This window comes from Oncorhynchus masou, chromosome 17 (genome assembly GCF_036934945.1).
Source record: "Oncorhynchus masou masou isolate Uvic2021 chromosome 17, UVic_Omas_1.1, whole genome shotgun sequence".
NCBI lineage: Eukaryota > Metazoa > Chordata > Actinopteri > Salmoniformes > Salmonidae > Oncorhynchus > Oncorhynchus masou.
Genome location: NC_088228.1, coordinates 37,992,483 through 38,005,600, shown reverse-complemented (window position 1 = coordinate 38,005,600; position 13,118 = coordinate 37,992,483). Strand labels below are relative to the sequence as shown.

Here is a 13,118-nt window from a genome sequence, read left to right as displayed (position 1 = left end):
CAGTAACTGCTCATAGCGTGGAACTGAGAAAGAAAATGCTTTAATTTACCTTGGTTTCACAGTAACTTAATGCAGTTACTGCTAACATGACCCCACCATTGTCTTCAAAACACAATACAACAGGGGCAGGATACTTGTCCAGATGAATAAGAATGTATTTAATGTTGCAAAAATGACATTAACTCATTTTTGACCAAATGAGCAGTTACTGCCTTTTTGCTTGGTAGGGCAGTGTACTTGTACAGTGTATCCCAAACCTCTCCTCCAGTACCCCCCAACTATTTGACTTATTCAATGTATTCCAGTACTTACACAGGGTAAAATCCCTTGGTAGTGAGTAAGTATATAGGCTACATATGGCTTCAATTTCAAATAGCCAAGTCACATCCTGCACAAGCTCTGATACACCAAAAAAAACTTTATCTACACTCCAACACCACAGAAATTCATTCACACACACACAGACACACTGACACAAACACGCTTGCACACACAGAAACAGAGACACCTACACTTGTTTGTATGGCACTTTCTCTGTGCGCATACAGTGTTGTATGGTGGTGTGTAGCTGGACTCAATGGAAAAGGGTGGAAAGAGGAGGGGAAAGACATGAGATGTCTATAATATTCACTCCATTTGTCTCGCTTCATTTCCCTTGCAAGTCTTCTATTAAGTATTCTATTAGTTTCACTGGAAAGATAACTGGAGAAAAATGTACTCTTTCGCTCGCTAAGTGGCCTACATTTTATGTGTGTGTGTGTGTGTGTGTGTGTGTGTGTGTGTGTGTGTGTGTGTGTGTGTGTGTGTGTGTGTGTGTGTGTGTGTGTGTGTGTGTGTGTGTGTGTGTGTGTGTGTGTGTGTGTGTGTGTGTGTGTGTGTGTGTGTGTGTGTGTGCGCGTTCTTGCAATGTGCTAATCTTCCTTTTTTCCTCTCCAACTCAAGATCTTCACATCTCCTTCCCAACTGTTTTATTTCTAATAGTTTCTCTGTTTTCCTCTGTGGTACAGTATGTCTCTCTCCCACCAGTGCTGAATCCGCACACAGCTATCGTGGTATGGGCGAAACTGCTGCATTAATGTGCTATGCTATGTAAGTCTGTCTGCACTTTGACTAGTGTGTGTTGAGCTCTTTTATAGCCAAAAGTATCGTGTGAAAATAATACAGGTTATTCTCAGGTTCTACTCTTATAAACCTCATCGTGCTTTTCCCCCCAAACTGAGCAGGAAGAGATTTCCCATCAGGAGCTGCTGAATCAGACTCTCTCTCCTTCCCACCTCCCCCAAACCCCAACCACCTTCGTTCTGACCAAGTCACATCCGTTAGGAAACCCCCCTGCTTCAATCTGGGCCTGGTCTGGACGACTGGCACTTTGAACCTGGCAGCTAAATATACACACAATGTTAGTCTAGACCATAGGAGAGGGCAGAGAGACCCCTTTTCCCCTCATGCTGTTTCTACCACCCTTCCACCTCTCTCTCTCGCTCTCGTTAGTTAATGAACTGAACTTACAACCTTGTGCTCAGTCAGTTATTCTGTCTCCTCCACCTCCACTTTAATGCAATGGCCTACATCTGGTTCTCATCACTACGTTGTGGGGGAGAGACAAAGAACAAGAGGCAGAGAGGGTAATAGGTATACAGTGAGTGCATACACACAGTGAAAATGCAGTTTTTGTGCATTAGATCTCTTGTGTGTATATGGCAAAGACAACCGATTACCCAGATATCACTGTCTTTCAAGTTGTCTGCTCCTTATCTCTGTATTGTCCGGCAGGTCAATTTCATCAGTAAAAGGACGCGAAGAAAGTGAAAGAGAGCGGTTGAGAGAAAGTTCTGAGCAGCCACATCAGAGGAGCCAGGGGCTCCTGTCAGTTTTATGTTCCTGTGAGAGCTGGTCTGAACACAAAGGGCCATGTGGTTTCATTGAGCCGGGTAGGCTGCTTACAGGGCCTAAACTGTGTTTTTACTGCCCAGTCATCAGCATGGACTGACCTGGCTCAGCTCAGTCTCTAGAGAGGACTGGAGGGGCCTGTACTAACCGGAGTATACCCCAGACAGAGGTGGGCAGAGGTTCTGCTAGACCTAGCTACAACCAGAGAGCCATGCATTTGAGCTCCTTCTTCCCACACCAGAAAGTTGCTGTGCTCAGGGAACTAAACCGAGTCAGCCTACTGGCAACCCACAGGGCGAAAATAGCCAAGTATCCATTTCGTCCTCGAGGCCGGCCGGCGCTCTATCCTGTAGCACTTAGCCTACTTGGCCAGCGGAGCTATTTCCTTGTCCTCTTCACTCACTCTCTCCACAAAGAGATTTACTTTGCCAAACTCTCCCGGGCTCACTGTAACTACTGTCTCATACAACAGGCTCCAGGCACATGTCATGGATAGAAGGGATACAGCTTTTGTCAAATTAAAGTCATGCATTTATTTTTATTTTGCATTTTAGCTAACCTCAACCTAATTATCCTAACCGGCTATGTTAATTCTCCTAACCTGTTACGAAGTCAAATCGTACAAAATCTGTATTCATTCTAATCAAAACAACTACAAATTGTCAACACCCACAATGCATTACACAGACACACACAATGTCAACTCTTTGTCTACTGCTACTTCTAAATACACTCATCTGCTAATATTGGTAATTACAAAAACCCTTCAGTCTTCACACATAAACAAACACAAGGCAGGGTTGTTAATCGAGGTAAATACTGTTCCTTCAGTTAACTACTTATTTTAAAGATGTGTCATACACAATTCTCTAATTCCTAAAGTGGGTTTCTCCATAGAGTGTGCCGTCCAGGCCGGGGTGCCGGAGACAGGAGGGTCGGCCCAGTTCACTTGAGCCGCCCGGCACAGAGTTGCATCAGGGCACAAAAATTTTCCGCTCAGCGACCAGAGAGCTGTAATTATAGAGAAGCTCTGCTGAGCTCAGTAGGAAGAACGTCAAGGCCTGAAAGAAGGCCTAAGGATTGGCACTTCACGATGCACTAAAGGAAAAGAGGAAGGGTGGGATAGAAGAGAGGGAGATAAGAGAGAATTGGGTGTGAGTAAGATGTTCTTTTTTTTAAACATTCACTGAGGGAGAGATTGACATACGTTTCCATAGCAGCCTCTCAAATGACTCACAATGACATTTCTCATCTAAAGCTTTTTGCGTTCAGCAATAACGTAAAAGTCACATTTACACCAGAAAACCTTTCCATTACTATTCCCTATTCATTACTCACCTTCATCAGCCTATCTTCATCTACTTCACTCCAGTGCCCTATACAAACCTATTCAATCGCTCCCAATCCCAGTCTGCTGTCCCCACATGCTTCAAGATGGCCACCATTGTTCTTGTACCAAAGAAGGCAAAGATAACTGAACTAAATGACTAACGGCCGTAGCACTCACTTCTGTCATTAAGTGATTTGAGAGAATAGTCAAGGAACAAATCACTTCCACCTTACTTGCCACCCTAGACCTACTTCAGTTTGCATACCGCCCCAACAGGTCCACAGATGATGCGATCGCCATCACACTGCCCAGACTTACATGCCCTCCAGGACACCTACAGCACCCGATGTCGCAGGAAGGCCAAAAAGATCATCAAGGACTACAACCACCTGAGCCACTGCCTGTTCACCCCACTACCATCCAGAAGGCGAGGTCAGTACAGGTGCATCAAAGTTGGGACCGAGAGACTGAAAAACAGCTTCTATCTCAAGGTCATCAGACTGTTACACATCAGACTGTTATCACTAACAGAGGCTGCTGCCTACATACAGACATGAAATCACTGGCTTCTTTAAAAAATGGATCCCTAGTCACTTTAATAATGTTAACATATCTTACATTACTCATCTCATATGTATATAATGTATTTTATACATCTATTGCATCTTGTCTATGCCGCTGGGCCATCGCTCATCCATTTATTTATATGTACATATTCTTATTCCATCCCTTTACAAGTAATCTAACAATTCCCCAACAACTATCTTATACACAATAAGGTAGTTGTTGGGGAATTGTTAGATTACTTGTAAGATACAGTTGAAGTTGGGAGTTTACATACAGTCTTAGCCAAAAGTTTTGAGAAAAACACAAATATAAATGTTTACATAGTCTGCTGCCTCAGTTTGTATGATGGAAATTTGCACATACTCCAGAATGTTATGAAGAGTGATCAGATGAATTGCAATTCATTGCAAAGTCCCTCTTTGCCAAGCAAATGAACTGAATCCCCCAAAAACATTTCCACTGCATGTCAGCCCTGCCACAAAAGGACCAGTGGACATCATGTGAGTGATTCTCTCGTTAACACCGGTGTGAGTGTTGATGAGGACAAGGCTGGAGATCACGCTGTCATGCTGTTTGTGTTTGAATAACAGACTGGAAGCTTCAAAAGGAGGGTGGTGCATGGAATCATTGTTCTTCCTCTGTCAATCATGGTTACCTGCAAGGAAGCATGTGCCGTCATCATTGCTTTGCACAAAAAGGGCTTCACAGGCAAGGATATTGCTGCCAGTAAGATTGCACCTAAATCAACCATTATCAGATCACCAAGAACTTCAAGGAGAGCGGTTCAATTGTTGTGAAGAAGGCTTCAGGGCACCCAAAAAAGTTCAGCAAGTGCCAGGACCGTCTCCTAAAGTTGATTCAGCTGCAGGATCGGGGCACCACCAGTACAGAGCTTGCTCAGGAATGGCAGCAGGCAGGTGTGAGTGCATCTGCACGCACAGTGGGGCGAAGACTTTTGGAGTATGGCCTGGTGTCGAGAAGGGCAGCAAAGAAGCCACTTCTCTCCAGGAAAAACATCAGGGACAGACTGATATTCTGCAAAAGGTACAAGATTTGGATTGCTGAGGACTGGGGTAAAGTCATTTTCTCTGATCAATCCCCTTTCCGATTGTTTGGGGCATCCAGAAAAAATCTTTTTCGGAGAAGACAAGGTGAGCACTACCATCAGTCCTGTGTCATGCCGACAGTAAAGCATCCTGAGACCATTCATGTGTGGGGCTGCTTCTCAGCCAAGGGAGTGGGCTCACTCACAATTTTGCCTAAGAACACAGTCATGAATAAAGAATGGTACCAACACATCCTTCGAGAGCAACTTCTCCCAACCAACCAGGAACAGTTTGGTGATGAACAATGCCTTTTCCAGCATGATGGAGCCACTTGCCATAAGGAACAAACATCAATATTTTGGGTTCATGGCCAGAAAACTCCCCAGACCGTAATCTCATTGAAAATTTGTGGTCAATCCTCAAGAAACGGGTGGAAAAACAAACTCCAAGCATTGATTATGCAAGAATGGGCTGCCATCAGTCAGGATGTGGCCAAGAAGTTAATTGACAGCATGCCAGGGCAGACTGCAGAGGTCTTGAAAAAGAAGGGTCAACACTGCAAATATTGACTCTTTGCATCAACTTCATGTAATTGTCAATAAAAGCCTTTGACACTTATGAAATGCTTGTAATTATACTTAATAATTATATAGTAACATCTGACAAAAATATCCAAAGACACTGAAGCAGCAAACTTTGTGGAAATGAATATGTCATTCTCTAAACGTTTTGCCATGACTGTACACATTAACCAAATACATTTAAACTCAGTTTTTCACAATTCCTAACATTTAATCCTAGTAAAAGTTCCGTCTTCGGTCAGTGAGGATCACCACTTTATTTTAAGAATGTGAAATGTCAGAATAATAGTAGAGGGAATTATTTAGTTAAGCTTGTATTTCTTTCATCGCATTCCCAGTGGGTCAAATTTACATACTCAATTAATATTTGGTAGCATAGCCTTTAAATTGCTTAACTTGGGTCAAACATTTCGGGTAGCCTTCCACAGTAAGTTGGGTGAATTTTGACCCATTCCTCCTGACAAGAGCTGGTGTAACTGAGTCAGGTTTGTAGACCTCAGTTCTGCCCACAAATGTTCTATGGAATTGAGGTCAGGGCTTTGTGAAGGCCACTCCAATACCTTGACTTTGTTTTCCTTAAGCCATTTCCCCACAACTTTGGAAGTATGTTTGGGGTCATTGTCCATTTGGCAGACCCATTTGCCACCAAGCTTTAACTTCCTGACTGATGTCTTGAGATGTTGCTTCAATATATCCACATATATTGCATATAAGTGCATCAGTCCCTCCTGCAGCAAAGCACCCCCACACCATGATGCTGCCATCCCCGTGCTTTACGGTTGGGATTGTGTTCTTCGGCTTGCAAGCTTCCCCCTTTTTCCTCCAAACATAAAGATGGTCATTATGGCCAAACAGTTCTATTTTTGTATCATCAGACCAGAGGACATTTCTCCAAAGAGTACGATCTTTGTCCCCATGTGCAGTTGCAAACCGTAGTCTGGCTTTTTTATGGTGGTTTTGGAGCAGTGGTTTCTTCTTCCTTGCTGAGCAGCCTTTCAGGTTGTCAAAATAGGACTAATTTTACTGTGGATATAGATACTTTTGTGCCTGTTTCCTCCAGCATCTTCTCAAGTTCCTTTGCTGTTGTTCTGGGATTGATTTGCACTTTTCGCACCGAAGTCTAGGAGACAGAACGCATCTCCTGCCTGAGCAGTATGACAGCTGCGTGGTCCCATGCTGTTTAAACTTGCGTACTATTGTTTGTACAGATGAACGTGGTACCTTTAGGTGTTTGGAAATTGCTCCCAAGGATGAACCAAACTTGTGCGGGTCTACAATTTTTTTTCTTGAGGTCTTGGCTGATTTCTTTAGATTTTCTGGAATTTTCCCAGCTATTTAAAGGCACAGTCAACTTAGTGTATGTGAACTTCTGACCCATTGGAATTGTGATAGTATATTATAAATTAAATAATTTGTCTGTTAACAATTGTTGGATAAATTACTTGTGTCATGCACCAAGTAGATGTCCTGACCGACTTGCCAAACTAGTTTGTTAACAAGAAATTTGTGGAGTGGTTGAAAAACAACTTTTATTGAAGTGTATGTAAACTTCCGACTTCCAACTGCACTGTTGGAACTAGAAGCAAAAGCATTTCGCTACACTCGCATTAACATCTGCTAACCATGTGACCAATTTGATTCAATTTGTAAAATGATTAAGCCCTATTGTGCATCAGTGACACCTTGTGGATCTCCAATATTACTGAATATTTTTTTCCTGCTGCATAGTAATAATGACTATGTTACTTGGAACATGTAATGGTTGTAACAGCAAAATTCCATTTTACAATGATAATCTAAAAGAAAGTTCTACTGATATAAGTACTCTTGCAGAAAACAAGCGCAAAAGGTTTTTCAAACTTATTTTTTATTTATTTGTACATTCACCACTTACAGGGGTAAACCAAAAAACAATAAAGTATTCTTTAATAATGATTAAAAACAATATTAAATCCGCTTGTGTGTATTAATACGCACCCCTTTTCCAGCCTGCGTTGACCGGGGGGGGGGCGGCAAAGGATGGACAGAAAGAAGCAGATAGAAGATTCTAATCTCTTGCAGAGAATATAGTCTCTCATCTTTCAAACTAAACAAAGACAGAACTTTGCGCAACACCGTCAGTCCTCCACAGGAATCAAGGTGGAGGACGGCAGACTGACTGGGACAGCACGCAGCCATGACAAAGCACCCCACAGAAACCAGTTGTGGAATACACAACCCAGGGGAAGGAGAAAAACCGCTGTGTGTGTATGCATAGAACTCTACATAGACCACTTACTCTTCAGATATGCACGGGGGGGGGGGGGAATAAGGGGAAAAGAGTTGGTTGCCAATCTGCCAAGAATATTTAAAAAACTAATAAGAATATACTTAGGCAAAATTAACACATATAAAATCTAAACTTTCAGACTGAAGCAAGACAGACTGCAGTCTGGGGGAAACACTGCTCAAACCATGGTCCCAGTGTGTGTGTGTGTGCATATATATATATATATATACATATATATATATATATATATATATATATGTGTGTGTGTCAGTGTGTGTGTGTTGGTCCTCTGTAGGGTCTTAGTTCTAACAAAGTACATGTAGTGATGGGGAATGGGGGGTTATTTTAAGACAATTTCAGCCACACCAATTCCCTCTAGCGTCGTCTGTCACGAGGTGGAGGATCACTGCGGCTGCGAGAGCGTCTGCCCACCCCTGCACTGTTGCCCCCTGGTCTGCGGTGGCTGCTTTCTCTGTGTTTGTCACCCTCTCTGTCTCGGTCCCTGTCTTTGCCCCTTTCCCTGTCTCGCTCTCTGTCCCTGTCCCCCTCGCCTCTTTCGCCAGATGCTTTTATCCTTTCTTTGCGCTCTTCCTCCCTTTTCTTCTCCTCCTCCTCTTGCTGCTCCTTCCTCCTCTTCTCTCGCTCCTTCCTCCTCTCTTGTCGAGCTACTTCCCTCTGTGTAAACTGGCCACAAAGAGACAGAACAAGGGAGGATGTTAAGAGTGGATTGTGAACCATTTAAAATCAACACTTTCAACAAAACGTAAGGAAGGATATGTGGACCCCATATCATCAATAAGAAATCTTGTTCAGATAGTTGAGTTTTGTGTATATATATCTGACCTGCTCTTCTGTGAGGGGGAGCCAGTATATACAAGGGGCTGCTTTGGTTTTATTGAACAGGTCATCCAGCAGTTTGGCAGGGGCTTCTTCTGCAGCTTTCTCTGGAGACACAACACAAAAAAGTGTAAACGTACAGTTGACCCGACAGGGCACAGCTCTAAAGCACCATCACCACTCTTCACCTTTCTTGTCCATCTTCCTCTCCTTGCGCTTCCTCTCTCTGGAGCGCGATCGTCTGGGGCCCGCATCCTCTCCAGGTTTTCCGGGACCAAAGTCCCGGACCTTGTCCCTGTCCCACTCCCTCTCCGCCCGGGTCCTCTCCCTGCGCTCCATCTCACGCTCTCGCTCTGCCCACTGGCCACGCTCGGGCAGAAGAGGGGGCAGGGCCGCCCCCCGACCTCGGCCAGGCACCGATGAAGCCCCCCGCTCCTCCTCTCCAGCCCCCCCAGGGGGTGGCAAGCCTCTGTGGAAGTCAAGCTACAAACACACACACACGAGGGGGAAGGTTACCATAAGGAACATCATAAGCACTCAAATATTAGAGAACTGGGGAATGATATGCATCATCACATAGGGCAGAACTACAAGGGACAAGTTAGTCTCACCTCCTCTTGCTGACTGAAGTCCACACAGAGGAACTTGGGGTTGCTCTGAGGCCATTTCACCCCATGTAGTGCTGCACGAGTGGCCACTGCCTCCTCTGCACTGGAGTACTGACAGAAGAGGGAGAGCAAGAACGGACATCCATTAGGAACATTGAGGCTTGCCTTAGATAAGACACAGAAAATAGAAAACTGTAGGAGATCTGAGCTGCACCTAAAATGACACCCTATAGTCAAGTGCACCAGCTTTGACCAGAGCCTCCTATGGCTGGTTAAAAGTAGTGCACTCTACGGGGAATAGGATGTCAGTTGAGACGCAGACCTGTATTCAGGACAACAGCCAGCAGACAGAGACGTACGGTGACGTAGCAGTGAGATTTGATCTTGTCGATCCAGAAGCCGTCCTCCAGTACGGTGCCAGTCCTGCTGAGCAGCTCCTTCAGCTGACCCAGGGTGAACGGCCGAACCAGGTTGGACAGGTGGACAATGTTGGACACTTTGCCTCGTGGAGGAGAGGGCTGCTTGGCCGTGCGGACAGGGTCGTCTATGGTGATGGACACGCCAGACTTCTGCTGGCTGATGGAGCGACGGATCAGGGTGTCACTTGGGGTCACTGAACAGATGAGACCAGAGAGATGCATCAACCTGATAACTCACAACATATCAAAAGGCTAGAATCTAGCCCAGGGTTATCAGAGGTTTTGAGAAATCTGACAAGATAATTAAGTTGATCTTTAAATTTGGATCCATCTATCACCTGTGTTCATCTCCATGTCATGGATGGGGGGAGAGGGGGATTGTGTCTCCATGGAGTCTCTCTGGAATGAGTCGTCCATCTTCTCCTCTCTGTCGCTTTTAACCTCCACTCCATCCTCTCTGTTCTCCATGTTCTCACTCCTCTTGGACTCCTTCGGTCCATTCTCCTGGGTCTCGGACAGGACCACCTACATACAGTACATTGGAAGTGGGTGGGGTAGAGGAGGCGGCACACAGATGTTTTAAGACATTCACAATGTAATACGTTTGGGTCAATTACGAATGTTAGCCGTTATAGTAAATCTTACTTTAAAGCACCTTTATAAATGACTGCCGCAAAACCAATTTCCAGTAATACATATTACTTCTTGAATCAAGATAAATGTACAGTCCACAAAATAGGCGAAGTAGAACCCTGACCTGTGTGACCGTGCGTCTGATCTTGAAGTCTTGCTCGCCCTGCTCCCTGTCCTCCTCTCCCCCAGAGAGGTGAACTTCCTCTGGGTGTAGATCCACCACCGCCTCCTGTCCTGGACTCAGCCTGATGTCTGGGATCAGAGACTGGGCAGCGCAATCAATATATTACAGATGGGAGAAGGCGAGAAACTTCAAGACTCAACAGATAGTAAAAAGTTAGGTTAGTATTCATTATCATGCTGTGTTTGGATAGAATTCATTATCATGCTGTGTTTGGATAGAATTCATTATCATGCTGTGTTTGGATAGATGATTTGTAATATGTACAACAGTATATTTTGCAGTGTAGTGACGATGATACTGTACCTTCAGAGAGTCTGTGGTGATGCTGATGGATGGTTTCTTGGCTGTGACCGCAGTGCTGGAACCCCACCTCCTCTTCCTCCCGGGGCCAGCCCCAGACTCTGCCTCGCCCTCTGCACTGACGACACCTGGAGAGGCCTTGCTGCCTGGAAGACAAAGGATGATTGCACAACTGGCCAAACGCGAACGTAAGCGCCTCATCTATAATTGTCTCTCACCCACACGCACAGGCCAACTCAACTAAAAACGACGTCTACCTACTGAGCCGAAGAAAACAAAGTATACTCACTGCTCAGGGAGATCCTACGGGCTGTGAATGCCTTTGGCGTCAGACTCTGAAACAAAAATAAATAAAACACACCCAGAAGTACAGGGGAAAGGTGAGAGGCAGAGATGGAGAGGTGCATAAACAGATTAGAGGGAAGACAGGACAAGAGAGAAAGTGTGGGTGAACAAGGGAAGAAAAACTAGATGAGAGAGACTGCTACTCCAGTCTAGGTCACTTTCCATCCCAACATATTAGTCAAACAATGAATAGCACCAGTAATAGTGATCTCAATATATGGCTCTCAATAGCACACTGCAGTGAGCAGACAGCGGGTAACATCTTTGCTTGGTCTCAAAACAGTGTGCATGGCTTTAAGATATGTAGTAATATTAATGACTGGGGCCCAAATGTCAGTTTATGTTTGGCGTAGAAAGATGTTCAGGGATGGAGCCACAGTCTCTATCACACATACAGAAGGACAGATAGTAGTCTGATGACAATACTGCAGTTTAAATTCCTTAGAATTAAATAGCTGACATTTCAATACACTTTCATAACAACTACGTGGCTGCCAGGATTACTGGGCCATAAAGCAAGACTATAATATTGGGTGGTTTACAACAATATTCATTCAAAAACATCAGTAGCCATAAATATGTAAACTAAATCATTTGACATCTATGTCAGAGTCAATTCCCCCATTTTAGGCTAAAAGGAGGGAGTCGACTGAAACTATACATTTTCTAAATATTGTGTATTTCTTTGTAGAAAATAACATTGAGAAAAGTACTACTTATTCCCTGGTACCACTGACACCTGATCCTTACTGGGTTGGATATGGCCCAATCTCGACTGCATGTACTGTATCTAGGCAACAAGGGTCCAATCAAAGGTGGTTGTGAAGTTTGGGTGGAAATCTGACAGCTGGTTGGCAGGATGGGCTCTGTAGATCAATGGGGGTGGGACTTGAGTGGCTTTTGGAAATGTATTGGGGTCAAGTCCTTAGCGCTTAAGCATCAGTCTTTCAGATCTTTGTCATGCTTTTCTGTTGGGATACTGCCTGGCTGAGGTTTAATGGGAGATGGGATAGTCAATGTTGAACAAGAGTAACTCCAAAAACTAGCAGGGGCATAGTTCAGCAGACAGTCTGTTGGGTGCTAGGTAGTAGCAGAAAAAAGGGACCCAATTGGCAAGTACCTTTTCCAGCCAACAATCAGATGTTTGGTAGTGAGTCCAAAGAAATGCTGAAGACCATTGAGAAAGGTATCAAATGTTCGAGATCATGACTTTGGAAAACAGCCACGAAGAGAAGACCCAAGCTGTCCTCACGACTCATCAGGTTCATTTGGATCTCATTCTGAATAGGTGGAGAACACCCAAAATGTCCTTTCTCAGAGAAACCGTTTAGTCCAGAAAAAAAGATTGACCAGTTAAAACGGTCCACGCAAGTCCATTGAGCAGCACATTCATCTGTAGGTGGTGAGAAGAAAAATGTACTGCAGCAACCCCGTTGGAAGCCATCCACAGGCATGTCATCGAAGTATTTGAAACAGTCTTACTGAGTGTCAGCCTCACCTCCCCTCCGACCCATTGTGAAGTGAGGTTGTATGTGGCCATACAGGTGGTGTATGAGCCAGTCGCTGGTGTTAGAGACGAGATCAGTCATCCTAAACCCTCAGCCCATTAGTCCAATCAAGTGCCATCTCCGTGGCAACATGGCCTTTGTTGCCACAGTTGTCCCACTGCAGTGCAGAATCAGGGGCCTATGTGTGGGATACCCAGGGCTCTTGGGGACATTGGAACAGGTGCAGCAGTAGTAGTGGCAGAAGTAGTATGCAGGTACCATTAGGGGCAATGGAAGAGGCATGAGCACCTTTATAACAAAGCAATCAATGGGGTTTTAAACATCAGCCACAGTAAGCATCTCCCCTGCTGCTTCTGTCTGAGACAGCATCAGCAAAGGGTCAAAAACACAGCTAAAATTGTTTTGTTTTTTACTAGCTCATCAAACCTCTTAAAAAAGGGTCAGGTTAACCAAACCAGTAAGTAAATATTACAAATAACAGATTGTTACTTTTCATTTATAAATGTTTGAAATGTGCTTCTTATTTCTTATCACTAAGCATTTTCAGGACCTAAAAGCACTTCATTGTCTACAATGATATGGGGTATAAAGCAAAATTGAA

The 13,118-nt window shown here is 44.4% G+C and overlaps 1 protein-coding gene across 1 annotated transcript in view; it reads right to left on the bottom strand.

The window, feature by feature from the left end:
* Positions 1–7,262: 7,262 nt before the first annotated feature.
* The window catches only part of LOC135558988 (apoptotic chromatin condensation inducer in the nucleus-like), a 29,418-nt gene continuing 23,562 nt past the window's right edge, over positions 7,263–13,118 (bottom strand). Inside the window, 9 exon segments of the mRNA XM_064993263.1 lie at positions 7,263–8,367; positions 8,527–8,627; positions 8,709–9,003; positions 9,132–9,239; positions 9,488–9,741; positions 9,886–10,072; positions 10,305–10,445; positions 10,668–10,810; positions 10,954–10,999. Of these exon segments, the coding sequence (XP_064849335.1) occupies positions 8,059–8,367; positions 8,527–8,627; positions 8,709–9,003; positions 9,132–9,239; positions 9,488–9,741; positions 9,886–10,072; positions 10,305–10,445; positions 10,668–10,810; positions 10,954–10,999 (1,584 nt within the window). The 3' untranslated portion in view covers positions 7,263–8,058.